Source organism: Panthera onca, chromosome E3 (genome assembly GCF_046562875.1).
Source record: "Panthera onca isolate mPanOnc1 chromosome E3, mPanOnc1 haplotype 2, whole genome shotgun sequence".
Lineage (NCBI taxonomy): Eukaryota > Metazoa > Chordata > Mammalia > Carnivora > Felidae > Panthera > Panthera onca.
This window is the reverse complement of record NC_138354.1, coordinates 1,917,364-1,943,392: the sequence shown is the minus strand read 5'-3', so window position 1 is coordinate 1,943,392 and position 26,029 is coordinate 1,917,364. Positions and strand designations below refer to the sequence as shown.

Genomic DNA, 26,029 nt, shown 5'->3' with positions numbered 1-26,029 from the left:
CCTGGGCACGCGGGGTCTACGCCCTCACCTGATGCCATGGCAACCCCAGGGTTCCTAGTTGCCTGCCTGAGCCACACAAAGCTTGGCCTTGGAGCATCTCCACCGAAAGGGGACAAACACCACTAGCTAACGCTCAACACAATCTTAACTACGAACGCTTTTCCCCAGATGCCATTTCCAGATTCTGACTGGGATGTGGTTTTTAGCAGCCAGTCCCACTCTGCACCACACCCAGGGCCAGACTGACTTTCACCTTTGGGTGGCTGCACACAACCTTACCCTGCAGCCTCCAGGTTAGTTGGTGCATGGTGACCCAATGCAGGGCGCCCTTGCCAAGTCGAGAACCAGAAGCGGGGAGAACGAGCTGTTCCCCCACCTGAGGACAGTCACAAAGAGGCCAGATCCACGAAGTTCAAATCTGAGAAACACAACTTTGAGACAGCTACAGCACTCAGAGGCCCACAGAGGGCATCCCACAGCAGCAGCAGGGGTTGGGCCTGAAGTCGAATGAGTCCCTCGAGGTCACCAGGGCTGTCCTGGCCTGCCCAGCCCAGGGGCCATGACCAACTGCCAAATGTGCCCGTGCGGCAGGCGAGGGCAGGGTCGTGTGGGGCCTGCTGTGTTCTCCTCCTCGGCGTCTGGGTCAGTACTGAGCTCTAGGTCAACCTCACCCCATGAACAAGGCAAGGGGACAGCGGAGAGAGCCGCCCATCTAACGCCCACGTCCCCCTCTTCCATGAAGGCTCCAGCCTGTGACCACAGGATCCGCCGAAAAGCCCGTCTCTGATTTCAACACGAGGGTACACGCCCTCCCATCCTGCCTGCCTCTGGAAACAGGACGAGGACAGCGGGCCGGTGCGGGCGGCTGGGGCCAGTGCCCACCCCGATGCCCCAGCCAAAGAAGCCAGAGCGAGGGGGACGCCCCGCCCCCACAGGAAGGATCAGGAACACTCTCTCCCTGGGGCTGGCCCTGGGAAACCCACTTCCAGAGCACGAGAGAGAGAAACAAACCAGGTGTTTCAGAAATTCTTTTATTAACAAATCACATAAAACAATTACAACTACCGAGTCGGAAACAGTCGAAAAGTAAATTTTTTGAAAGCTGTTAAAAATCTGTGAACATGATCGAAACATGAGCCTTTTCCTTCTTACCGTCATCAAATTAAAAAGCCAGGTCTCGGCACGCTGAGGCTTAAAGGGTGTGAGAGCCAGTAAGAAACACGGGACACCGCGTGCGGACGGGCGGGACCGGGAACCGGGGAGAGCGCCCAGTGTCGCCTCGCACCCGGGGGCGTGGGGCTGGCGGCCCCAGCCCCCGAGCTGCTTCTGCCCCACGGACGACAGCTTCTCCTCCAATCCCAATGTGTCAAGTTCATGGGCACCACGGCCATGAAAGCGCAGCGAGCCCGTTCTGTGCGTTTTGACCCAGGCTCTCGGCTCCCGGAGACACAAAGAAAGAGGAGGCGCGGTGGAGTCTGACAAGGCACCAATGGGTAGCGGACGTTGCGAATCAACAGGGGCTGAGATTACGTGGATTTGCTCACTCCCTTCTCAGGAGAGAAATCAAGCTAAACAGTCAAAGACGACCACGTGACGGCGGCTAAGGTGGCAACTCTCACGAACAACTTAACTTGTAGGACTCCAAGGAAGTCTAGAAGGGTCTTTCTCACCAGGTCAGACAAGTGTGGAGAACAAAAAAAATGCTGCCAGAACGGTTTTTCTGCACCGGTCAGACCGATGCTTTAGTTTGCAGCTCAGCTGAGAAAACACAACCAAATCGGGAGGTGGGAGGGCACCACCACAGGGGGAGGGGGCACAGGAACCAAGTTCGAGGCCGGTGTCTACGTTAAGGAGGAGAAAGACAGCTTTTTCATACAGGTTTGTTTTTATTTCCACGCTCAGCCTGTTGAGAACCTAGCACAACCTGAATGGCGTGGCTCCCGTTTCCACAACACAGCCATGCTGGCCCCCCGCCACGGGACAGGACGAGTTCTCGGAGGGGGACGGCTGGGCGCGCCCCTGCCGCGCACGAGTCTCAGTAACAAACAGTGGTGGCATGACTTGAAAAAAAAACCCCAAACGAGAGAAAAGGAAAGCGGTGCCTTGAAACCTCCCCCGCGGTGGGGACCGGGGGCTGAAGGCACAGCGACGTGCGGGCAGGGGAGAATCCGGGCGCACAGTGAGGAGCGAGACAAAGCACAGGTAAAACGCAGGCATCGTGCGCACTTTCTGCAGGACGACCTCATTCCAGCACGAGCCCCGGGGACGCTGCAAGAAGGATCAGGTGTTTACTCTCTGCCCTACGCCGCGACGACGAGACGGACATTAGCAAGGGCTTCTGCGGAAGGCGCGCCCCGACGGCAGGCACAGGGCGTACGATCTCAGAAGGCGGAAGGGACCCGAGGCTCTCCCGCCTGACGCCAGAGATGAGCAGGCGCAGGAGTCCCGGAGCGGGGGAGAGAGCCCCGCCCGCTGGCCGGCCCGCACACAACGCTGCCCCCGCTCGCCTGCCGAGGAAGCCCGCGTGTGCTCCGGAGGCTCCCATCTCAGACCCACAGGCCTGTCTCTGCTGGGCACACCGAGGCCTTTTCCCGGCACGCTGCGGCTGGCCTCCCTCCTCTTCCCCAGCTCCGCCTCTCACCCACGACCAGAGCCCACGTGAGGGGCGCGCTCCCCAAATCCGGGGCTCGAGGCCCCGCCGTGTTCAGAGAAGAGCCCCCCCTCGGACAGCCAGGGTGTGCACCTGACCCTTGCAGGTTCCATGAAAAGGGCCCGCCGACCCTGAGCACGTGAACCTGGCTCTTTTCTCAGCGAAGGGACAGCACAACGCAAGAGACGGGCCCGCGTCTGGGTGTGGCTCGTCCCCGTCTGAAGAGGTCTTACCACGCTGCTCAGGTCACTCCGGATTGCCCAGGGGGATGATCTCCTCGGTGACGAAGAACTCGATGGTCTCCTCCTCCCAGTCTTCCACGTTGCTGTCCAGCTCGTCCGTGTCCACGCCTGCGGGGGTGGGGGGAGGGAGTGATGTGGCGTGCAGACAGCCCACTCGGGGAGGATGGGGACACGTGGGTACATGCCCACGTGTGCCCACTCCAGCCTCCTCCACAGGACTGTGCACGTGAACCTGTGGCCATAGCAAACTGGGTTCTTTGACAAAAACACCTGACGCTTAACTGGAAAGCCCACACAAGAGAGAGAAAAATGTTTCAACAGTCCTGTCCTAACAAAACACGTCTCCAGCTAATGGTTACCTCCTCGCAACTCCAAACGTTCATTTTTCTGCTCCATGTAGAGCTCCTGGGCCATTTTCCGGTATTTTCGGAAATCTTCCATCATGGTGCGTCTTCTCTCCACTAGTTCCTGTGCGCGGAAGTGGGAGAGTCACGGGGCTGACGGTCCCCTCACCACCACGAGGACGGAGGTCAGGTCGGCAGTCACCACCACCAACCAACCCCCGCCCCTGCCCCAGGACAAGAACGGAGGGCGCGCCCTCCTCCTTCCCCTCACACACACCTGGAAGGCCAGTCTGTGCACGTGGGCAGTGGACAAGCACCCCCCTGTCCCCCTCCTCCCGGGACCTGACACTGTCCCTTCCATGTCAGAGAGGGACAGTGGCCGCCTGTGGCACTTCCCACAGTCCTAGGACCAAGCTAACCTTTGAGGCTTTGGATTGGCTCAGACGATCCTTCTGTTCAAAGATCTTGGAGTATTTCTTCAGATCCTTTTTAATTTGCTGAGACAAAAACAAACACAAGCCAGTCAGGATTTAAACATTCGAGGGGCACCTGGGTGGCTCAGTCGGTTAAGCGTCTGACTTCGGCTCAGGTCATGATCTCACGGTTTGTGAGCTCGAGCCCCACGTCGGGCTCTGTGCTGGCAGCTCAGAGCCTGGAACCTGCTTCGGATTCTGTGTCTCCCTCTCTCTCTGCCCTCCCCCTCTCACGCTCTTCCTTTCTCTCTTCCAAAAATAAACATCACAACAATTTTTTAAAAAATCTCTAAGAATCACACACACCATCTTCAAAGTGAATAACGGGCAACGGCATCCTCACGGATCACTAGCACACGGCCGCCCGCGAGCATGCAAACCCCCGTCTGCAGGGTTCACAGTGGCGAGGCCCTACCTCTCGTGTGGTCCACTCTCCCCCAGCGTTGCCCCGTTTCTCTGTGACTGCTCAGGGCCCCCCTCGATCCTGCCAGCACGCTTCACCAGCCCCCAGCACCTGCTCATCCCCTGCAGCTCACGCCAACGTCCCCGGAGGGCACGGATGCGGCAGGAACGGCCCAAAAACCCACATTCACAACACCGAAACCATTCCCACTGGCTTCCCGGTGTTCCCGCAGCTCTTCCAAAGGCACCCGAAAACGTCATGTTCCCATTCCCCACTCGTTACCGCCCCGGCAGCAGTGATGGGAAAGAGGCTTCCACGTTTCCTTGACCCCGGGGCCCCAGACCTTGATCTGGTCCTGGCTCAGGAGCGTGGGGGGCCGAGGTCTCCACAGCAGCTGGCAGAAACGGTCCTTGTTGTTCTTCTGCAGAAGACGCCCTTGGAAAGTCCACAGCCAGTAAGCGTTGTCCACCTGCACGGGGACAGAGGGCAAAGCGCTGCTCGCCACCCCGTCACAGCGAGACGCAGGGGGCCCCCTCACAGGGCCACCCCAGTCAAGCGCTCCTCCGACGGCTGTTTAAGAGCCGACGACCGACGGTGTGGTATCTGGGCGACAGCAGTGAATCAAAGATCTCTGCTTCTTGGGAGCTCACGCAGCAGGGGAACACCGTCAACAAACACGACAGAAAGCTACCCGCGTCACAGAGCACGGCGCGGAGTACCTACGAAGGGCGTCACGGGGCATCGGCTCCATTACTGATCCGCAATGGAGAACTCATACCAGAACGTACACTGACAGAGTCACTAAACACAGTGTTCGGCTCGGCTGACATCTTTTCCGCGGCACCGCCTTCCGGATGAAGGAAGCGGGACCTGAAGCTACATGCTGGCGTGAGCTGGTCCCAGACCAGCACTTTGGGAGCACGTTGGGATCTGACGGAGGGGCCCACGGCCTAAAAGATTTTAACGAGGCCCAAGGTGGGCCTCACGGAGACGGCGCTCAAATTTAGACACACGGCACGATCACCATGAAGCGAGTACAGAGCTTGTCCTTAAGACAGCACGGTGACGTTTGCTGAGTCGGACTCCCAGAACGTTGTTCTTTTGTTAAACGGAATCGCCCGGATACGACCTCCTAGGCTGTGGACTCGCAGGAGCTGGTTCAACTCTCAGAACCTCCGTTGATAAAGAACAGTAACTAAACAGAGCAGACGCTCGGCAGAGGCCCCCACCCCCTGCAGCTCAGGAGCACTGAGCCTGGAGCACTGCCACGGACACTCCGGCACGCAGACACCACGCGGAACGTGCACCACACACAGGCCCTCACACCCACGGTGCACGGCATTTCTCCAGTTCTTCAGGCTACCGACGTTCGAGACTAAGAAACGGGCTCCCTCACACGTGCTTTCGTGTCCTCTCGGGGAGTCCCAGACCCCAGACCCTAGCCTCAGCAGCCTTCTCCCCGGGAGCTCCTGCTCAGACGGCAAACCGGGACGGAACAGGGACCACAGGCCAGGAACAGGCCCCTGCCCACACAACGCTCGACTCTCGGGAGAGGAAATGAACTCGCGACCAGCCCCCGAGATGGGTTGAGCGCACTGTGAGGACAGTGCAGGGCGGGACGGGTGCTGCCCCCGGAGGAGGCCCCCTCCAGGCAGGGAGGAGCAAATGAGCCGCCTGGGAGGAGCCGGCCCAGTGCGCGCACGCTCCCAGGGGAGCGGGGGAGCAGGCAGAGGCCGCCACACCGAGGGCCCGGTGGGCTGGGCAGACAGGGCTCCTCTGAACCACAAGCTTCTTGAGCGTGGAAAAATCGTGCTGGGAAACTGTGTGCGCGGTACGGCACGTCCTCCCTCCACCTCCAAGCCACAGGACAGCGTGGCTCTGAACTGCGGGGCAAACCACCCAACCCAATTCCCACTGGGAGAAGCTCCCCGGCTACTGCGCCAGAGGAAGGCGGCCGGGGCTCAGGCCGCAGCGAGTGTAAGACGTCCGACTTGGGGAAGAAATCCGGGAACGCCGGCCGCCTCACGCACGGCAAGGCCGGCCGCTCGGGTGCTCTGCTGGCGAGGGTTTCGGGGCAGCGGCAGCCGGACAGGGCCCCAAAGAGCAACTGAAGAACCACCGTAGGGCGACCCCGGGGAGACCCGGGAGGGGAGGAGGGTCTCACGCTGCGCGCGGGCTACCCGGGGCCCCGTACCTTATGGCTCCACCAGGACACGGAGGTGACCACGTAGCGCCCGGTAGGGTCCCACTCCACATCGGACGCCATGTAGTGCTCCGCGATGTTCATGACCGTACAATCCGAAGTGTCGACGAAGGCCAAGGCGCCGTTCATACTGGGGGGGGGCAGAGCGTGCGGTCAGGCCACACGGGCCAGCACGGCGCCTCGCTCCTTCCGGACTCGAGGGCAGGACACGGGAGAGCCCCGGGCATCCCCTACCAACGCCTGGCTGCTGAGGAGAACTAATCCAGGAGCCATCGCCCAAGGGTGTCGTGAACAAAGACAGGGGAAGTGCACACGGCACCTTGCACGCCTGCCAGGACTGCCTTCCAAGAAGACATAGGCCAAAGCCCCAAAGACACCTCCAATGAAGTCAGAACACTGAACAACCAGAGCGTATTCTGCTCATGCGCTCCCACGGCTGCCGGACGGCCAAGGACGGGGGGACGCCACCCGCCCCACGGTCACCCGGGACGGAGGCAGGCTCCGAGCTCACACAGCCCTCCCGCCAGAGGACGGCGTTTACGCCAGGCTCGCTGCCCTGCCACCAAGACGGCTCACCTAACCGCGAGGAAATGACAACACTCGCACGTCCTCCAGGCGCACCCGGAACACACTTGCAGGGGACGGTTCTGCCCGACCCGGGGTCCACCCGAGTCTGAGCAAGACGGGATGGCCCTTTCGTGCAGGACACGCGCCCCATCACGCTAAAGGGACCGCTGTGATGGTTCCGAACCCGGAGCTTGACCCGTGAGGCCCACAAGCGTGGCTCAGGACACGCAGAAGGCAGCAGACAGTAGGAACCCACCTCCTTAGGCCAGCCAACACGACAAACTGTCCCTGGGGGCTCCAGAAGATGGTATTTGCCTGCTGCTTATCAAACATTTCTGAAAGCAAAGACAGCGGCTGTTAGAAGTCTGTGAAGGGGCGGGCGATGGGTTCACGCGGCCTCAGTGGGCAGACATCCACATGTGCTCCCCACGCCTGGTTCCTCCCGGAGAAAACATTTTGGAAAACCCACTGTCTGGGTACGTTTTTAAGTTATGACCTACAGTTCAAACACAAAAGGAAAAAGGAGATACCCTGAAGCTACGATACGATTTGTAGTAACATCTCATGTTCGGAGACACCTACTTCCCAGTGAAACTGCACAGAGGACTCACCGTAAAAACTGTCATGGGGTCACGGGGTCTCCACACGAGGGCAAGAAACCCACACCCCCCACCAGACGTGGAGAGACACATATCACCCAAGAAAGCTCAAGACCCACCCTTCAGGGACTCGAACACCTTCTGAACTCTGTAGTCACAAGTCATTTGAAAGCTGCTACTTTGCCCAACACCCTGAGGCTCACATCCCACGAGGGGCCGGCAGAGCCCCTGGAGAGCAGACCATTAAGGCTCAGGCTGCACGCTAGGGTCTCTTCCCTGGAGGACACAAAGTGAACCCCCTGGGGCCTGGTCCCGGCCTGCAGGGGATCCAAGGACGGGGGGCCCAGCGGGGATAGGGAGACGTGAGGAGGGCGACACCATCCAAAGGACAGGATTCTCAGACCAAACAAAGGAGGAACAGAAACTGTAAGCTGTCCTTTAACAACCACGCGTGTTAACAGAACACACACAATTGTCCCAGCATGGACATGCGACCTTCCAAGGTGGGTAACAGGGCGTTCAGGGATGGAAGGCACTTGGGACGCTGGCCATTTGCAAACCTACTTCCTAACGAGACAGCGCAGATCTGGGAGCCCATAACGACTCCTACTTCCTCGTCTGTGGCAGGGAATTAATGATGCGGTCAGTTTTGCGGCTGCCACCCACCTACCCCAGACGGTTCTACCACAAACGCCACTGAGCTCAGGAGGTAAAAGCTGAGTTCACCGGAGTTCTCTCCAGACAAGCTCCGCACCTGAACCATTAGACACCGAACCAACCCGCTGTCTTTCCTGCGAGGAAGCTGTGCACGAGGGGCCCTGCTGAGAGAGGCCAGGACCCTGCTTGCCTCGCACACAGGCAGAGCAGAGCACGGTGGGGACGCGGGGCCCCCAGCCCAGAGACACCAGCTGTGGCTACAAGAGGGAGACCACGTCCACTCAGAAGCCCTCTTGTGAAGGGCCAGGGCTGGGAGAGAGGGCAGGGGCTCCCTCCCAGAGGCCAGGTCTTTGTGGGCCGGAAGCATGGGAGGCCTGAGCCGCAGGGACCCTCTCGGCTGTGGGGCGGCCTAAGCAGCAGTTCCCAGCCAGCCGAACACGCACGTGGAGTGAGGACGGGGCTCTGTCCCCGGTGCATATCCGTCTGTCTGTCCGTCTGCCAAGGGGGAGGCTACTTACTGATAAGTTCGATCTTCCCGTTGTTCTTCACGTGGTAGAAGGAAACGGATATCCGAGGAGCCTCCCCGTGCAGCACTGCGAACTTGCTCCCGTTGGGTTCCCAGGCAAAAGCTATGATGGTTTCTACAGTCAGGAGAAAGAATAAGCCCCTCAGGTCATGTAATAAAGCAACGTTCCTGATCAGGCAACATTCCTGCACAGTCTTCGCTGTTCAACGAGAGAAACACCCCAAATCCTTAAACTCGCTAAAAGCACCACCCGGCAGGCCTAAAGACGAGCGTGCGAGCGACTCGTGGGAGACTCTGGCCACGTGGGACCGCCACCTTCCTAGATGCCCACGACGGCGGGGCCTGGGCCCGACGCCCAGCACAACCCGTGGACTCCCGCTTGCTGGAGCGCTCACGGGGGGAGGGGGGACTCCACGGCCCCCCAAGGGCTAACAAGGCAGGGTGGTGAGCCTGTACCCACGTTCTCATTCTGTGCTCCCCGCCCCCTTCTCCTCCTCTCCGTAGCAAAACAGAGAACAAAAGTAGAACACGACACACAACCAACGACACAGGCTACATTTCCCATCTAGAGGCAGAGACGGGGGATCTGAACGGCTTTCACAGGCCCAGAAAAGAGCCCTAGTCAGCCAACAACTTGCGGCTGCCAGCGGATGACCCTCCTGCTGCTGGGCGCTCAGAGTGTCATGAAAACCCATTCCCGGCACAGCCTCAGCGGGAAACCGGCCGGGGTGGATGTGCAGAGCAACCGGGACATACTCTCATGGCAGCCAGAAGTGGCACCGAGGCCAGAAAGGGCCAAAGGAACCCTAAACGGGCGGGCTCGCAGGCGGACAGCACGTACCAATCAGGGTTGCGAGTACCCTGCTCAGGTAGGGAGCCTGGGGAGCACCAAGGCCGAGCGGGGGCTGCACGCGAGGGCCACTCGCTCACGAAGGAACAATGGAACTTGCCTTTCATTTCCACCACGTCGACAGGCACCTGTTTTTCCCTCATTCGGAAAATTTCAAAATTCGTGACAACGCCCTGTTCGGGAGAAAAAAAGGGGATGAACTCACAGAAACTGAAAACTTGAGAAACGCTTAAGTCAAGAACAAGTCAACCTGGCGACCAACGAAATGTACACAGCCGGGACACACACAGACACGTCAAGTGACTGAAAGTGCAGCCGTCACGACAGCACCGATGGAAGTACACGGGTGTGGTCCCTGTGGGGGACAGCGGACTTCCTCTCTGGCCCACGTTCTGCTTTGGAGAGCTGCCCCAGGGTCACGCCCCTGCATGGAAAGGGCTCTGCACGGCCAGTAGCCTGTCTGCAGAACTCCCACAGTGCTGATACCCACCAACGGGGCGGGAATGAACTATCTGGAAACAGCGCAATGCCCTGCAGCGTCCCCCCGAGGCACTCCCGCGCAGAGACCCGGGTGCTGATTCCCAACAGCCAAGACGGAAACAGCAAGTGCCCACCACAGATGAATGCACATGAGGAAGGGCAGCCGCGTCCCTTGGCCCCGAGCAGGGGGGAGGCACCGACACCTGCCACGGCCCAGATAAGCCTGGACGTGCTCAGTGAGGGCCGCCAGCCACGAAGGCCACATGCTGTAGGACTTCTTTCCCAGCAAGCGTCCCGGGCTGGCAGATCCAGACGGAGAGAAGGCAGAGCGGCGGGTACAGGAGCGCGCCAGAGAGGGCAGTGGTGCCGACGGGTGCGGAGTTCCTTGCCTTTGTGGGTAATAGAAATGCTCTCGAGTTCAGACCGTGGCGACGGCCACGAGTCAGTGAATGTGCCAAAAAGCCACTAACTGTGCGTTTCGAGGGCGAGCACTACAGTGCAGGGACTCAGTCTCCAGGCTGTTTCGTAAAGAGGAGCAGAAACGCTCCCGTCGGGACGAAGAACTCATAAATGACGCAAGTAAAACCAATCAGGGAGCAGAACTGCGCCCAGCACGCTCCTCTTTGTGCTTGAGAAAGAAACGGAGAGGACACACTGGCTTCCCGTCTCCTGAGAAGGCAGGCCGGTGCCCGGAGACAACACTGCATCCCCGTGACCTGTAAACTGTGCCCACAGGTCTCCTGCACCTCAGTGGCAAGGCAACAAGAGCTCTAGCGAGCACACGCCCGCTAACCACTGCCTATAACTGGCGGGTCTGAGAGTGACCCACGAGCTCGGACAGAGGCCGCGTCAGCAGCTTCATCGGGGCGGGGGGAGGGCCGGCTTGGAGCTGCAAGGCACGGCCTCTGCTCCGGGCGTCCACTCACCTGGGTACCTTTCGGGGTCCTGTCCACTTTAACGCACAAGTAATCTCCGTTTTTTTGCCAATGTAGCTTGCAATCCACCACATTGAAGAGATTCCTGACCCTGATCTCCTGTCTGGTAGGAAGCTGCATCAAGGTCACCCTGGCCGGGATGTCTTTGTCTTCAGGCACCCAAAAAGCTATGATGTTCCCACCGGGAGACCAAGAGAAGTCTCTGCAGAACGAAGAAAGCCGGTGTTGCCCAAGGACCGGCAGGCCGCCGACAGGAAGGAAGCGCGGCGGACACGGGCTCACCCTCCAGGGCGGCAGCCTGCCCTCCCGGAGAGCTGGTCCCCTGCCACCCGGAGCGTCACTGCACTCGCTGTGCCAGCGGGGAGAGACGCTGGTGAGGCTCCCGGCCGCCACGCGGCGGACGCCCCTGAGCCCCGACCCGGCCCTCGGCTACCACAGCCCGCGGCTGCAGGGCGAGGGGGGAGCTGCGGCCTCCGGACCCCGAGTGACGCCCGAGACTCACTACGGGGCTGACGGGAAACCCCCGCAGAGGCCGCGGGACGACCCCAAAGCGAGAGCACGATGCCCCCCACCGCGCAGGCACCTCCAGGCCAGGCGCCCACACGACCCGCCAGCTCAGACCCACAGACCCATTACTGTTCGTTTGCGCAGAATCGATTCCCGGTTTAGTTTTTATCATGAGCCACAGCTGTGCCCAAGAGCGTTCACGTCCCCACACCATAGGTGCTCCTCCGCACACGGGCCGCCCCCAGAGCACACGCACGCGCGCACACACACACACACACACACACACACACACACACACACACACGTGTGCCTCCTAGGCAGCTCGCCGAAGGCCATCGAACCGCTGCATGGACCACAGAGCGCACGGAAGCCCTTTCCAGCCCCCTCCAGCCCGTCTCCCTCGAAGACTGCAGCCCGAGGCTCCAGCTCCAAGGCAGGGACAGGACGCTTGGCTAGAGTCAAGCCTGCGGCCCCCCCCCCACCCAAGGGTCGCCGGGCATAAGGAGGGGGAGTGGCCGCGAGGCCCGCACCAACAAGCAGGCCCGTGGGTGATAGCCAAGAGCCTGCCGTGCCCCCTCGTCTCCAGACCAAGTCCACGCCGCCTCCTCCCGCTGCGTGAGCGCGCGGGGCCAAAGCGGGGAGCTGGCTAAGCCCCACCTGGTGAGCACGGTCACTTACTTTATACCAGAGATCTTCAAACTCTTCTTGTCCAAAAGACCCATAGACTGTGGAAAAATGAGGGTCACAACGGAGTCAAATCACACTGTGGTCTCCGTGACACAAGCAAATTTTCAGAGAAAGCAAACGAGGTTCTGGAATGAGCCTGGCATAAACCCGGTGGGGGGCACGTAACAAACCGATCCACCGACAGCAGCGAGGCACCCATCTCCGAGGCCCCTTCTGTTTACTCCCGTCCCAGACTCCTGGCAGCAGCACCAGCAGGGAGACCCCCAGGGACAGGACGGGAAAGGCGCCCCCAACTCCCCCCCGATTCTGCATAAGGACAGCTGCTCTCTCCGTCCCCCCAACCCGTGACACAGGGAAGCAGGCGCCCCCAGCAGCTCCCGACGGAGCAGGCCACCGCTGAGGAAACTATGCTACTTACGGGAGTTTCATAGATGCTAAGCGTGTCGAGTGTCATTCTGGCAAAGAATTTACCATCGTGGCTCCACCTAAAAAGGAGGACAGAAGTACCGGGCTCTGTCAGGAGAAATGGCCACGACGAGGTGGCCGCTCACTACCCCTCATTTACTCACTTAAAAATAGGCCAATGGGCTGAGCTTTCACAGTGGAAGCCCCTCTTCTTCTGCCCGGTCAGGATGTCCCAGATGATGATGGCTTGAGGATCGTCCTGAGTGTCCATCAGGGGGCTGAAAGTCACCAGGTACCTGTAACAGAGCAGACCCGGTTTAGAACCCCCGCCACCGTCCCACCATTCGCCCTGGAGCGCCAGGCTGTGGGCGGATGAGGTGAGCATCTGCACCCAACGGGCCTCCGCTCCAGGTAGCTCGAGGCATGGTGAGACTTCCAGACGATGCAGTCGGGGCTCCTGCCACCAGCACTCGCTCCAAACCCCGGAGCTGACCCCCTCCGGGGCACAAGGCACACAGTCCCTCCTGGACCAGGGCACGTGTTTCCCCACAGAATCAGGACAAGAAAAGACGCAGCAGATCCCAGACCGAAATCCGCGTGTGTGCTCCGGGAGGGGCGGGGTGCCGTTCCCCGTGCTCCTTGTCGAGGTCTGCCTGGGACAAGGAGGGGACCTCAACAGCCAGCCACGTGTTTCAAAAGCAAGCACACTTCTAACACCACTTCTGCGCCTGGGGCTTCTCACTCACCCAACAGCGGGCTCGTCTACACCCAGGGCACCGCCTCACCCTGCTTACACACAGTGCAAGTATCTAAACAGACTGCTCCCTCACAGGACCCAGGAAAGGCAGAAACACTCGACGAGCAATGACAGAAACAGGCCCCGCCCAGGAGAGCCTCCTGGCGCTCAAGACGCTGACGCCAGGCTGCAGTCACCCCCTACGAGCCATGAGATTCCCTCTACAGACCCACTCCACACACCTACAAGGCGGCGTGACCGTCACGCTGAACTACGGAAGCTGAGCACTGAACTGGAAAACACCCCGGAGGGCTGAAGCGTGCACTCGCCGACTCCCGTGAGCGTCTCACGTGTCACGCGCTTCGCGGAGCACCAGAGATACAGCGATGAGTAAGGGACGGTCCAGGTCCGGTCCCCGAGCAGACAGACAGGTGTGGCTACACACATAAACCACAAGCGGATACGGGAAGTCTAGAAGGCAGGTGGAACCCACCGCCGGGCGGACCTGGGCGGCTCCTCCGCGTACACGCCATGCGGCACGCGACCAGGGGTCCCCGCGTGCGCCACCGCCACAAGACGTCAAGTGTTATGTACCAAACAGATGCAAAGCGGTTGTGAATCTTGAGTCCTCCAAGAACACGCTCCGTAAACCTATCTTACCAGATGTAAGAAACATCGCGTAGAAACTTCCGTTTACAGGAAACACCAAGGTGGAGGGGACTGGTGACGGGACAGCTCAAGCCAGTCATGAGACACATCCACCCGGCCCCATCTTCCTCAGGGGCCACCATCAAGGGACAGCACAGGGAGGGCGTGCGGGCAGGGTAACGGGCTGGGGCGACGGGAGGGCTGAACACACAGGCCCCGCCCCTGGTTTGAACAACAAGCTGCCAACGACAGCGATGGGGGAGACCAAGGGGGAAACCGCAGCACACAGGGCAGCAGCAGCAGTTAGGGAAACGTCGGCGCTGCAGGTGGGAGAGAAGAGCCACGATCACCAGGGAAGGACACCTTTATCTGGACTGACGCACTTCCGTGAAAACACCAGCATTTCTTCAAAACGCTCAAGATCTCTTTTTCGTTTTTCAAACATTTTATTTTGAGAAAGAGGAAGAGAGAAAGAGAGAGCGCACGCGCACGAGTCAGTGGGAAAGAGGCAGAGAGAGGTGGAGAGAGAGAATCTCAAGCAGGCTCCGCGCTGTCAGCGCAGGGCCCGATGCAGGGCTCAAACTCAGGAACTGTGAGATCGGGACATGAGCTGAAATCCAGGGTCGGACGCTGAAACGACTGAGCCACCCAGGTGCCCCAATAGCGAAAATAAATTTGAAACAGATACAGCAAAGTCATAAATCGTTAAAGCTAGAGAATTAGCACAGGGATGCTACCGAAGTATTCACGTTAGTTTTCCAGGCGTGAGAAAAATCTTCTACCAAAAAAACTCAAAAAGCAAACCAGGTAACACAGAGCCACGTCTCAGGAGCCCTGGGACACCAGGAGCCGTTGTGAATCCACAATGCATTCAGACCATGCAGTAAGAAGAGGGGACACCACAGGTAAGGCCCGGGGACAGCCCCGAGCAGGGGCACAAGGCAGGAGAGCGGGGGGCATTCTGGGCAGCAAAGCCCTGGGCGGACAGGAAGGCCAGGCTGCGGGAGCGGAGCCCGTGAAGCTGCCGGCGCCCCACCTGGTCCCGCAGCCCTCTGCCATCTCCCACATGAGGAAACGCCATTCATAGGAAAATTCCAGGCACGGTACCCAGCCTTGGACTAGATCCTAAACTGAAGGGACTCAAGTTTTACAAAGAACATTACTGGAAGAAATCGGAACACAGCAGGACTTCACTGAAAGTAGCAGATCAACACTACATTTCCAGAAGGTTGCAGCGCCACTGGGGACACTCAGCTAAGGGAATTCCCTACCCCTAGAAAGGGACACATCAACTCACTCCCAGTGGCTCTGGAGAAAGTCAGGTGTGACACAGCAGACACCAGCAAACGCCTCCCAGGAAGTTCCCTGCTGCAACACTTCCGCCAAGTCTGGAATTGCCACAAAGCACGTTTTACAGTAACCTGCAGTGGCCGGCACAAGGCGAGGGCACATCGCTTACCTCTCACAAGGCGAGAAGTCAATGAGCTGAACCCCCTGGTGGCTGAATCTCTGGATCTGTTTGAACTTCTCTCCCCCCCAGAGAGCTATGCCTCGCTGGTGGAACGTGGCCAGGTAGGTGCCCTTGGGGGACCAGCGCACGTAGGTCTCTGTCCATCTCTGTGGGAAAAGTCAGGGCCCGTGTTAACACCAGCGTGGAGAGCCGGCACAGAGCCTCCCGCTCCCACGAGGATTTACTCCTCAGACTCTTCACTGAAAAACACAAGACGCCCGCTCACGTCTCGGGGCTTATTCCAAAACCAGAAGAGCGGAGGATGTCGTGGCGAGGGGTGATCTGGGAGAAGAGAACGTCCACCCGCTCTGGCCCCCAGCTCCCCGCTAAGGAAACACAGAGGGAGGCCCCGCGGGGTGGTAACGCTTATTTACCGCTCTCTCCTCGATGGAGACGGGGTCCTTCACGTCGTTCCAGAAGATAGAAGTACGGTCCCCACTCTCAAAGATGACACTGTACTGGTCTCTGCACTCTGCCTCCTCGAGCCAATAACGCAAGTTTCCCTAGAGAAGGAACCCAAGGCAAGGGAGAGAACACGTCTCATCGACCGTGATCGGAGCCGGCCCCCAACTAGTGCTCCCGGAGGTGGGACCGACTCGGCCGGGAAGCCACCCCTGCTCTTCCCAATCGCGGGTGGAGGGAACCCAAGTACCAAGTCTTTGAAGGGCTGTTTCTCTGGAATATCCCATTCGTCGCTGATCGTCATATACCTGCAACAGAGAAGCTGCTCTTTAGGAACACGCGGCACAACTACGAGGGGGGAGGGGACAGGGTGGCGGCTCCGTGCGTGGCTCTCAGCAGCAGGCGGTGTGTGCCCCTGCCCCCCACCGCGTGATAGTGGGCGAGGGGTGCTTCCGGCCAGGAACATCAGGGGTCAGGACGTGCCCGGAGAACGGAGCTCCCCGAATGGCTGACGGCACCACCCCAGACCCGATGAGCCACTCACGCCTGTGGAGCCAGGACTTACTTGTCAAAGTCAGTGAAGAGATTGACCCTGAACGTGTGCTGCTTGTCCAGCTTGTAGCCGTCCGCATTTTTCACGGCGTCCAAGGCATGGGCAGGGGAGGCGTATTCCAGGAACGTATACCTGAATCAGGACAGAACATCTTGCAGGAGTTCAGCCTGTAAGACCGGGCGGGCCGTGTGCCACTTACCAACACCCGTCCACCCGACCAGTAAATGCCGTCGAGGCCAATGCCCCGTCTACCACCACATCCCTGAGGGTCAAGCTGCCGGCGGTGGTTCCTTACACGCAAACGAAACCCTAATGGGAGATCCAAAGTCTTTTAACGCCACAATCACAAATCAGAAAACGATTAATCAAAACGTTCACTAGCTTGACCGTGGAAAGGGTTTCACAAATGTACATGTGTCAGAACTTATGACGTGACCCAATTTGAGACTATACAAGTCTATTGTATGTCAACTTTCTCAGTAAAGCTAGGGAAAAATCCAAGAACGGGATTAGTCTGATACAGTGTATTAAAAGCAAAATGATAAAGACTTTCAGAGAAAGCTTCATTTTAACACCTACAATACAAACAAGCGGGGGTCACAAAGGTCGTTATTCCACCTAGTTTCTGAAGGAAACAGCGTAAGGAGCATTACCCACTTTCTTAAAAAAAAAACAATTTCTTTAAAACTATCCAAGCTAGGGGTGCCCGGCTGGCTCTGTCGGCTGAGCATCTGACTTCAGCTCGGGTCATGATCTCCGGTTCGCGTGTTCGAGTCCCTTGTCGGGCTCTGTGCTGACAGCTCGGAGCCTGGAGCTGCTTCGGATTCTGTGTCTCCCTCTCTCTTTTCCCCTCCCCTGCTCGTGGTCTGTCACTCTCTCACTCTCTCTCAAAAATAAACAAACGTTAAGAAAAAATTTTTAAAAAACTACCCAAGATTTAAAAAAATTAAAAAATAAAGTAAAAATAAAGCTATCCAAGATAGCTTCAAAACTACCGGAATTAAAAAACACAGTATCTTCACTCTTCACGTTCCTGTCTGTAAAAGACAATTTGCCTACACTCTCCAAGACCAGTGTCACGTGAAATTTTAACAGAGAAGGTCTGACACGAAAGGTCAGAAAACCTCGTATTGAGTTTGAAAAGCAAACTCCAGGACCCACACCATATGCTACCGTTTTTATTTTTTTTTTAAATTTTTTTTTTTCAACGTTTTTTATTTTTATTTTTGGGACAGAGAGAGACAGAGCATGAACGGGGGAGGGGCAGAGAGAGAGGGAGACACAGAATCGGAATCAGGCTCCAGGCTCCGAGCCATCAGCCCAGAGCCTGACGCGGGGCTCGAACTCACGGGCCGCGAGATCGTGACCTGGCTGAAGTCGGACGCTTAACCGACTGCGCCACCCAGGCGCCCCTATGCTACCGTTTTTAAAAGATGCACTATTTTAAGCAACAGCTGGGGAAAAAAAGTTGCTAATTAAGCAATGCCACAAGGCTTTCACCTAGACTGTTAGAAATAACCCCATTTCAGAGACGTTACCATGTGAAAGAAAGAAAAAAAAAGCTCATCTTAGAATCAACAGAATACCGCACGTAAAATTTTCCTGAAATCCTGCCAGCCTCCTATCTGTTGGGCCCTTCATCCAGGATGGATCACATCAATTATCGTTCTGATGGCAGAAGACTTAAATCCCTGATTCTTAAAAATTTTTTTTTATAAATTTTTCAAAATGTTTTAACTTTGCAGAAAGAGACAGAGCATGAGCAGGGGAGCGGCAGAGAGACACACAGAATCGGAAGCAGGATCCAGGCTCTGAGCTGTCAGCACTGAGCCTGACGTGGGGCTCGAACTCAGGAATGGTGAGATCATGACCTGAAATGAAGTTGGCCGTTTAATGCACTGAGAGACCCAGGCACCCCTAATGTTTATTTATTTTGAGAGGGAGGGGGAGGGAGGGGGAGACAAAGAGGAGAGAGAATCCCAAGCAGGCTCTGCACTGTGGGGCTCAAACTCATGAAACCGTAAGATCATGACCCGAGTGGAGATTAAGAGTCAGATGCTTAACCGACTGAGCCACCCAGGTGCCCCGCGAAGCTCTGATTTCTTAAGAATTTAGCAAGCAACCCACAATATCCAAACTCAAGAACCACGTGGATCTCCTTCTCCCTGTGTAGAGACCCCAGCCGAGGGTGGCTGGGGCAGAACCACCAGGTGAGGCGTGCACCTGTGTGTCCACAGCGACTCCCATACCGCCCGACGACAGCCACAGGGCATCAGGGACCAAGACCGCGGGGAACATCACTCACCCTTTTGTCTTTCCATCCTCCTCTGGATAAAAATCGTTTGTGATTTTCCCAAACTTGGAAAAGATTTTATGGATGACGTTTTTGAGCTTCTCCAGCCGGTCGGGCCCCACCTGAGGAACATTGTCAACCACGATGACCGAGTCAATCCCATCCGCCTCCTGCGGCCGGTCCTTGAGAATGTCCCCCAGCAGTTCTGTATGGGTGGAAGATTGGACCAATGACTTTTTTCTGATGAAGGCAGAACATTAATATGCTAGTTTACCACACTGAACGACTTCCCTATAAAAAAATGAATCCTCTAAATGGTTCCACAGTGAATGGAAGAAATCCTGGCCCTGGGTTAACTCAAAATTTAAACTTGAAAACATTAGGAAGATTTTAACTCTTCATGTTCCCCCTGTCTGGTATGTCCATTCATTTCTGGAAATAAAGGAAGATTTTACTTAAATCAACATTTTAAAGACTTGAAGAATGCAGAATGCTAACCAAAGACGGCCTCTCTCCAGGAAAGTGGGGTAGGAAACACCCGCAGTAGCCTTCCCTAACCCACCTCCAATGCGAACCCACTAGCAGGCACTTTCCCCACGTCCAGTGTAACACAAAACAAACAACGGGCACCCGGTACTCTCTATGTAAAACAGCCGTGTACGCTAGGAGGCTAGAAAACCCACAGGCTCGTGAGAACAAACAGCAATGCCCCTTACGACTGAGTGTCCCCGACCGCAGGAAATACCTCACAGGGCGCTTGGGAGACACCAGCCGTTCAGATCCGTAAATGCTTAGGACTGTGCGTAGCACGCCATAAGCTGTGTGTGTTAACCGTTATTTTCTTAACTACACTCGGAAACTGAAAATGTTTCAAGTTCAAGTCACCTGCCTTTAAAATTAAGATCATAAAACCCAAACCGTAAGCACTCAAACATGTTAGATTTGCTTCATTTCCCTAAGACAGTAAGCTAGATCACGAGAAAGAGGACAGGTGTAGGAGGGCCAGGAAAAAGACGCATTTGAGGAACAGACAGACAGGTGTGGGAGCCATGGGCGAGCAAGCCGGGCAGGAGACAATGCTAGCTGGGTGCTGACCGCGGCTGTCCTACACGAGGCCTGCATCTGGCCTCGACGCCTCTTGACCATGAAGCTCCTGTGGCAATAAAAGGCCTGACCAGCTGCTGGAGGGGAGCATGCAGAGGTCAAACGCACCATCAGGTGACATCTTCGCAACACAAATTCTGCACGAATCCTAAACCCGATTAGTTAGCTGGTCTACAAAGTTACAGTTACAGGCACTGGCTGCACTGGGAGCTAAACCAGATCAAAGTTGCCATCAGAGCCCACGAGATGAAGCTAGAGCGGCAAACCCAGCCGGAAGGAGAGCAGGAGACAGGAGGCAATTCTACACACCCGAGGAGGAGCCGTGGCGTTCCCATGTGTCTCCCTGGGTCCTGGAACCTGATTATTACTCTGTTTTGAGTTCTACTCTTAACAATTTCAACATGCTGAAAAAGATACGTGTCCAAAAATATCCTTTGCTGCATTTCATTCTCAAAATTTAAGACAAATTTTTCTGCACTCTCGTACTGGAAATTTTCGATAATAAAAAAAAAATTTAACTTTTTCAAAAAGGAAAAAAGTCCTTTAGTTTCAAAGCAAGCCCCTGTTATAAACAATCTCTAATTTCAACACTTACACGGATGATATAAAAAGCATTGACTCTAAAAAAAGAATTGCCTCTTGTTTCCAAAGAGGCAAAAGTTGAGACCAAGAGAAAACAGACGGAGAGAGGCAAGTCAGTCACAGCAGCGGGAGACACCTTCCCTGGAGAGGCCAGAGTCAGCTCCTTAGGTCGCTGTTAAAGCTCTTACCATACAATTAAATATGGCCTGTTTAGCCTGATCTGAATTTACAAGGTTTACAATAAAAAGCTCAGCTTTTATACAAACTGTGGACTCCTTCCCACAATCTTGACGCGTCTAGCTTACAGGAATGTGCCCATACACGGCAAGGAGTAAACACGGCAACTACACGCTGAAGGGACACCTCTCCTTCACCATCACCAGTGCCCACGCCCACGTCTGGTGACTCTTGCTGTGTGGAGTCCCGATCCGGCTCCAGGAGAAACAGAGACAGGCAAATCTCAAAACTGAATACCAAACATAAAGATAAATGCTATCTAGTGGGCCCAAAAGTAAACATGTGGAGTCAAAACTGTCACACACTCGTCTGGCCAAGCAGCAACAGCAGCAGCAGCCAGCAGCTGCGTGTCTCTGAAAGGATGCCGTGCTGGCAAAGCCGCTCCTCAGTCAGGAGTCAGGATGGCCCAGCTGGAGCTTCCGGCACCTCCCAGAGGGCTCTTCCAGGAGACCCTGTCCATTTTCACCTTCTGCACCTCAATGACCCCACGGGGCAGCTCTTCTCACTAAGCACAAAACATCCTTGGACTACTGACCACAACCAGATGGCTCAAAAAACAAGCTGCTGGTGTGCTCAGTTTTAGTTCCCCAGGACCAGGGGCCTCACAGGCCACTCTGGGGACAGTCTCAGGATCACAAGGGCCCCCAAAGGCCCTCCGGGCAGTCACCTGGCCTGGCTGGCTCGTGCTCACATTAGTCCTGCCACACAACCCAGCTCTGGAAATGGTCCACGCGGCAGAAATCCTGCGTGAAATCGACGCACTCAACGCTTTTTAAAAAATCAACTGCAAACACTCAGAGGCTCGAAATGAGCTTTCGAACCGAAACTTAAACTACAAAATACAACTTGGTGCCATGGAAACAAATGCTAGTCAGGGCAGGAGAGCCTGGCAGGGTCCCGGCAACACTGCCTCCTCGTAAATTGTCAGCAACCTCTCCCACGCCAAGGAGCACGTTTCCTCACAGGTAAGGGACTTTCGCTGGGTCAGCAGCCCAAGTGTTCACTGCTGTGGCCTTTCCTCCTGTTCAGGCTAAAAGATCCCTTAAGAGGGGGGGCCTGTGTGGCTCAGTCGGTTAAGGGTCTGATGTTGTGCTCAAGTCATGATCTCGCATTTCATGGCTTTAAGCCCTGCGCTGGGCTCTGTGCTGACAGCTCACAGCTCGGAGCCTGGAGCCTGCTTCAAATTCTGTGTCTCCTTCTCTCTCTGCCCCTCCCCCACTCACACTCTGTCTCTCTCCCAAAAGTAAATAAACATTAAAATGTCCATTAAGAAATAAAGTATGAGAATAACGACAACAGCAGGTAACTCCTTAACGTTAGGTTGAAGTTTAAAGTAAACGGTGCTGTTGGTTCCCTAAGTCGTCGTCTTCGTTTTACTGGAGATTCTTTCATTCTGACTCAATCTCCGTGTGATGGGACGCGAGATCTCAGAAACAAAACAAAACAAATTAACATGACATCTTATTTTCTTGGCGTGTCCTTAGCTACCTCCTCGCTGTTCTTTCCCATTCTACCATAACGGACAGGAATCCAGTGATGTGCTCTGAGCTCGGACAGTTCAAAGGGCTAAAAACAAAACATAAGCAAATAAGATTAGGCGCTACAGACGTCACTTTAGAAGACAAGCTCTCAGGCAGGAAGCAGAAATACCTGCAAATTGAATCAAGATAAGAAGAAAAGTAAAGCTACAATGAATGACACTACACCCTAAAAATACTATGCGCCAACAGGACAAGCGTCTGCCTACAGACTCAGAAAAGAGAGAACCAGACAGGAATCTGGCAGAGTCAGCCTTCCAGTCCTATTAAGACTCTCTGAAGGCAGACGCGTCTGTGGAGCAGGGGCAGAGGAACCCAGCTCTGTCACAACTTGTTCTAAGGGACAGCATCGCATCAACCCCAAAAAGCGTCCCCATGAGGTCTGGCTCAGGCCTTTGACAGGTGTGGCTCATCACTCAGGGCACCCAGACCTGCAGAGAGGGAAGTGTCACCCAAGATAGTGCGGCACGTGCACTGCCCTGCTTTGCTGGGCCCCAGATGCCATACACGGCCACGGCTCCAGCTTGCCCACTGTCCATCATCACCACCCTCCAAAATCCAGGTTTTAATGCAACCGAGCGGCTCCCAAGCGGTCTCCGGTCTCCTGGCCCCCAGCCCCGCCCCGCCCCATTCTGGAGAGAGAACACACGTAAGGAGATCCAAACGCTCCTAGAAACCCTTCCCTAGGCGGGGGACTACAAGTGGAACGCGGGGACGACCCACTGCCTCCCGCGCCGCCTCACCTTCCTCGCTCACATCGTCCACGAAGTCCTCGGGGTCGCTGAAGGAAGGCTCGTCCGCGCCGCCGTCCTGCCCGCCCGCCCCCTCGGACCGGGCCTCGGCCGACGCGTTCCCGGCCTGCTCCGCTGGGGCCTCGCCCGAGGCCGGGGCCGGCGCAAGGGGCTCCTCAGGAGGCGGCGGGGACGAGCCTGGAGCCGAAGCCTCCCTCTCCTCCCCGTCGGCCGCGGGCTCAGCCGGCACTGCGGGCTGCGGCCCGGTCTCCGCGTCCTCGCCGCCTGCTGCCTCCTGCGCGCCGGGCCCCGCGGGCCGCGACGACTCCTCTCCCGGTGGCGGCGGCTCGGCGGCCGGCTGCTGCTGCCCGGGCTCTGCCCGCTGCTCGGCCGCCTCGGGCGCCGCCACGTTTTCCGCGTCCTGCATGGGCCCGCCGCTGCCGCCTCGCCCGGCCTCGCCGCGCTTCCGACTCTCCCAGGCCGCACTGCGCGGCGCCTGCCGCCGGGCCATGTGCATGCCGCGGGCCGACCCACGGAGCTCGGGGAGGGGGGTGTCCCCGCCCTGACAATCGCAGGATGCCCGGAGGAGGTCGGGAGCCGCAAGTGTTTCTGCTGGGGACCACGACAGGGCTCCCATGACAAGCATGTGCTTGAGGCGCGGCACCACAGCTGCTGGGCTCAAACCACAAACTCACCGGGAACCCCAGACCCCCCGCCTGTGGGACAGGATGGTCCCGTCCAACATGGCAGCCACTCCCTTCCTCCTCCCGTCGGGCTCTGCGCTGAAAGACTACACTATCTGTGACGCCGCGGGGAGGCACAAGGAACCGGCTTAGTCACTGAAACGGAACACATAACTCAGAAGTATATACTGGAAAACACTATGAGTTCAACAAGCTATCTCGGTTGTGATATCTTAGCCTTCCACCAGACAAAGCTTCGCTTACATGAGTTAAGTTTCCCTTTCTCCGTGATGGCTCTTAGAGTCGTCCACTGACTGGGCAAAAGAATGGACGTTTCCAAAATATAAAATGAACTTCTGGCGACCAAGAGGTGGCCAGTACTCCTGGAAAGACGGCTGTCTGGCACGATACCAAAATGAAGGCGAGTTGCTTTAATTACTTATGCCCAAGCCAATGGCGGCGGCGGCGGTAATTCCGCCTTCCCCCCCATTCCGAGGGGCACCGTGGTTCGGCCCGCGGAGGCCTCCGCCCTCCGACGCGCGACGACCCGGGGGGCGGCTCGGCAGTGAATGGGCGGGGTCTGCCGCCGCGGGGCGGGGTCTGCCGCTGTTGGGGCGGGGCCGGCTCTGGCTGGTGCTGCGGGTCCGCTGTGAGCTGAGAGGGTGCTCCGCCCTCGTGTTTTGTGAGGTGCTGGAAGGAATCCGGTGGTGGAGGGGCGGGGGCGGGGGCGGGTGGGCGTCAGTGTGTGCTGGGGACCGAGGCTCAGGGTGGGGACACGGAACATCCCCACGGACGTGCTGGGCACGGTCGCGCAGCAGCGCCCTGGAAAACGGTCATAGCGCTCTATTGAAAGTCAGGTGTCTTTTCCCTCAGTCGAAAGAACACCAGGGCTACAGAAGGTTCTTGGGTTGCCTGACACCGGGTTTGAATCTTCACCGTCCTATTTTCAGCTGAGTGGCCTCTCTGCCTCAGTTTCCCCTTATGTGCCGGCCGACAGGTTTCCCCTGGAGGTTAGAGTTCGCCTAATTTCTAGTTGCATCCGCGGTTTTCATCGGTCACTGGGTTCTACCAGCCCTTTTCCTGTAGAAAGTGCTGAAGGTGACAGATCCATGAACAAGGAAGCAGAAATTCACAGAAAAGCTTGAAAACAGCTGGCCTCGGTGTGGAAGTTGCACGTTTCTTAGGGAAGGTTTCTGGGGCATTGGTGTGTGGCCTGGAGCGGCTGGCTAGTCTCACTTCTTCCTCTTGAAGAGCCTTGTCATGTTTTGAGTTCTTTCTTTCATTTTTCTTAATATATATATATATTTTTTTTTTTTTTAATTTTTTTTAACGTTTGTTTATTTTTGAGACAGGGAGAGACAGAGCATGAACGGGGGAGGGTCAGAGAGAGGGAGACACAGAATCTGAAACAGGCTCCAGGCTCTGAGCTGTCAGCACAGAGCCCGACGTGGGGCTTGAACTCACTGACCGCGAGATCATGACCTGAGCCGAAGTCAGACGCTTGACCGACTGAGCCACCCAGGCGCCCCCTTTTTTTTTTTTTTTTTTTTATTTTTTTTAACATTTATTTATTTTTGAGACAGGGAGAGACAGAGCATATATATTTTTAAGTTTACTTATGTATGTAATCTCTACGCCCAATGTGGGCAAACCCAGATCCCTGTTGTCAAGAGTCACGTGCTCTCCGGGCTGAGCCAGCCGGGCATCCTGAGCCTTGTCATGTCCTTTAGTGCAGGCAATGTGGATGTACGCCCCGTGCAAAACAAGCGATGTGTGTTTTCCAAAGACATCTCTCCCAGTTGTGGAGAGCACCCCCACACCGTCCTCCGTTCCACTGCCCACAAAGGTCTGAAGTTAGGGGCCTGAGTGGGCCCTGCTCTGTTGGGGGTACAGTGGCGAGGCAAAAATGCAGGATTCCTTTACTGTTTCCTTTTTTTGAAGACGAGGTGGGGGGAGAAGCCAAGGGAGGGCGACAGAGGATCTGAAGTGGGCTTCATGCTGTCAGCACAGAGCCCAACGCGGGGCTCGAACTCACGAACCGTGAGATCATGACCTGAGCCCAAGTTGGAGGCTTAACTGACTGACTAAGCCGCCCAGGCGCCCCGAGAATGCATGATCCTTGTCATCTTAGAATTACAGTGTAAGGGAGACAACTTTCAGGAATCAAAGTGTGCCATAAAAGTTCATTTTTGATGGGTTCATAAATTCCAAGCCAAACCCTGCTCCCTTTCAGCGTGTGTGCATTTAGTCACTCTAAGGAATAGGATGTGGCAGAGGTGATGCTATGTCCCCTCCAAACCTAGGTCCTGAGAATGGGAAGCCTCCCCCTGGCCTGCTGTCTCTTCTCTTGGGTCACCGGCTCTGAAAGAAGCTAGCCACCGTGTCCTCGGGACACTCAAGCAGTCTGTGGCAGGGTCCCGGTCGGGAGGAACTGAACTCCCCGGCCAACATCAGCACCGGGTTGTCAGACATGCTAAACGGACA

At 56.7% G+C, this 26,029-nt stretch overlaps 1 protein-coding gene across 1 annotated transcript; it reads right to left on the bottom strand.

Annotated features, from left to right (window-relative positions):
* Positions 1-1,015: 1,015 nt before the first annotated feature.
* On the bottom strand, positions 1,016-23,374 carry EIF3B (eukaryotic translation initiation factor 3 subunit B). The gene is made up of 19 exons (XM_060649668.3): positions 22,875-23,374; positions 18,683-18,875; positions 16,390-16,509; positions 16,075-16,132; positions 15,797-15,925; positions 15,372-15,529; positions 12,693-12,824; positions 12,542-12,608; positions 12,115-12,161; positions 10,921-11,131; positions 9,615-9,687; positions 8,657-8,779; positions 7,139-7,217; positions 6,307-6,445; positions 4,456-4,581; positions 3,656-3,733; positions 3,252-3,360; positions 2,884-3,000; positions 1,016-2,268 (listed from the first exon to the last, which is right to left on the bottom strand). The coding sequence occupies exons 1-18, from the start codon at positions 23,371-23,373 to the stop codon at positions 2,897-2,899; spliced, it is 2,445 nt and encodes an 814-aa protein (XP_060505651.3). The 5' UTR covers position 23,374; the 3' UTR covers positions 1,016-2,268; positions 2,884-2,896.
* Between the last annotated feature and the right edge of the window lie 2,655 nt (positions 23,375-26,029).

What these genes read in the sequence shown, in the direction of transcription:
- EIF3B (XM_060649668.3), bottom strand. Translation starts at nt 23,373, where the DNA reads ATGGCCCGGCGGCAGGCGCCGCGCAGTGCGGCCTGGGAGAGTCGGAAG. An exon ending in TGAGCCAGGACCAGATCAAG is followed by an intron (nt 3,734 to 4,455) that starts GTCTGGGGCCCC and finishes TTTTTGTCTCAG; the next exon opens with CAAATTAAAAAGGATCTGAA. An exon ending in GCCAATCCAAAGCCTCAAAG is followed by an intron (nt 3,361 to 3,655) that starts GTTAGCTTGGTC and finishes TTCCGCGCACAG; the next exon opens with GAACTAGTGGAGAGAAGACG.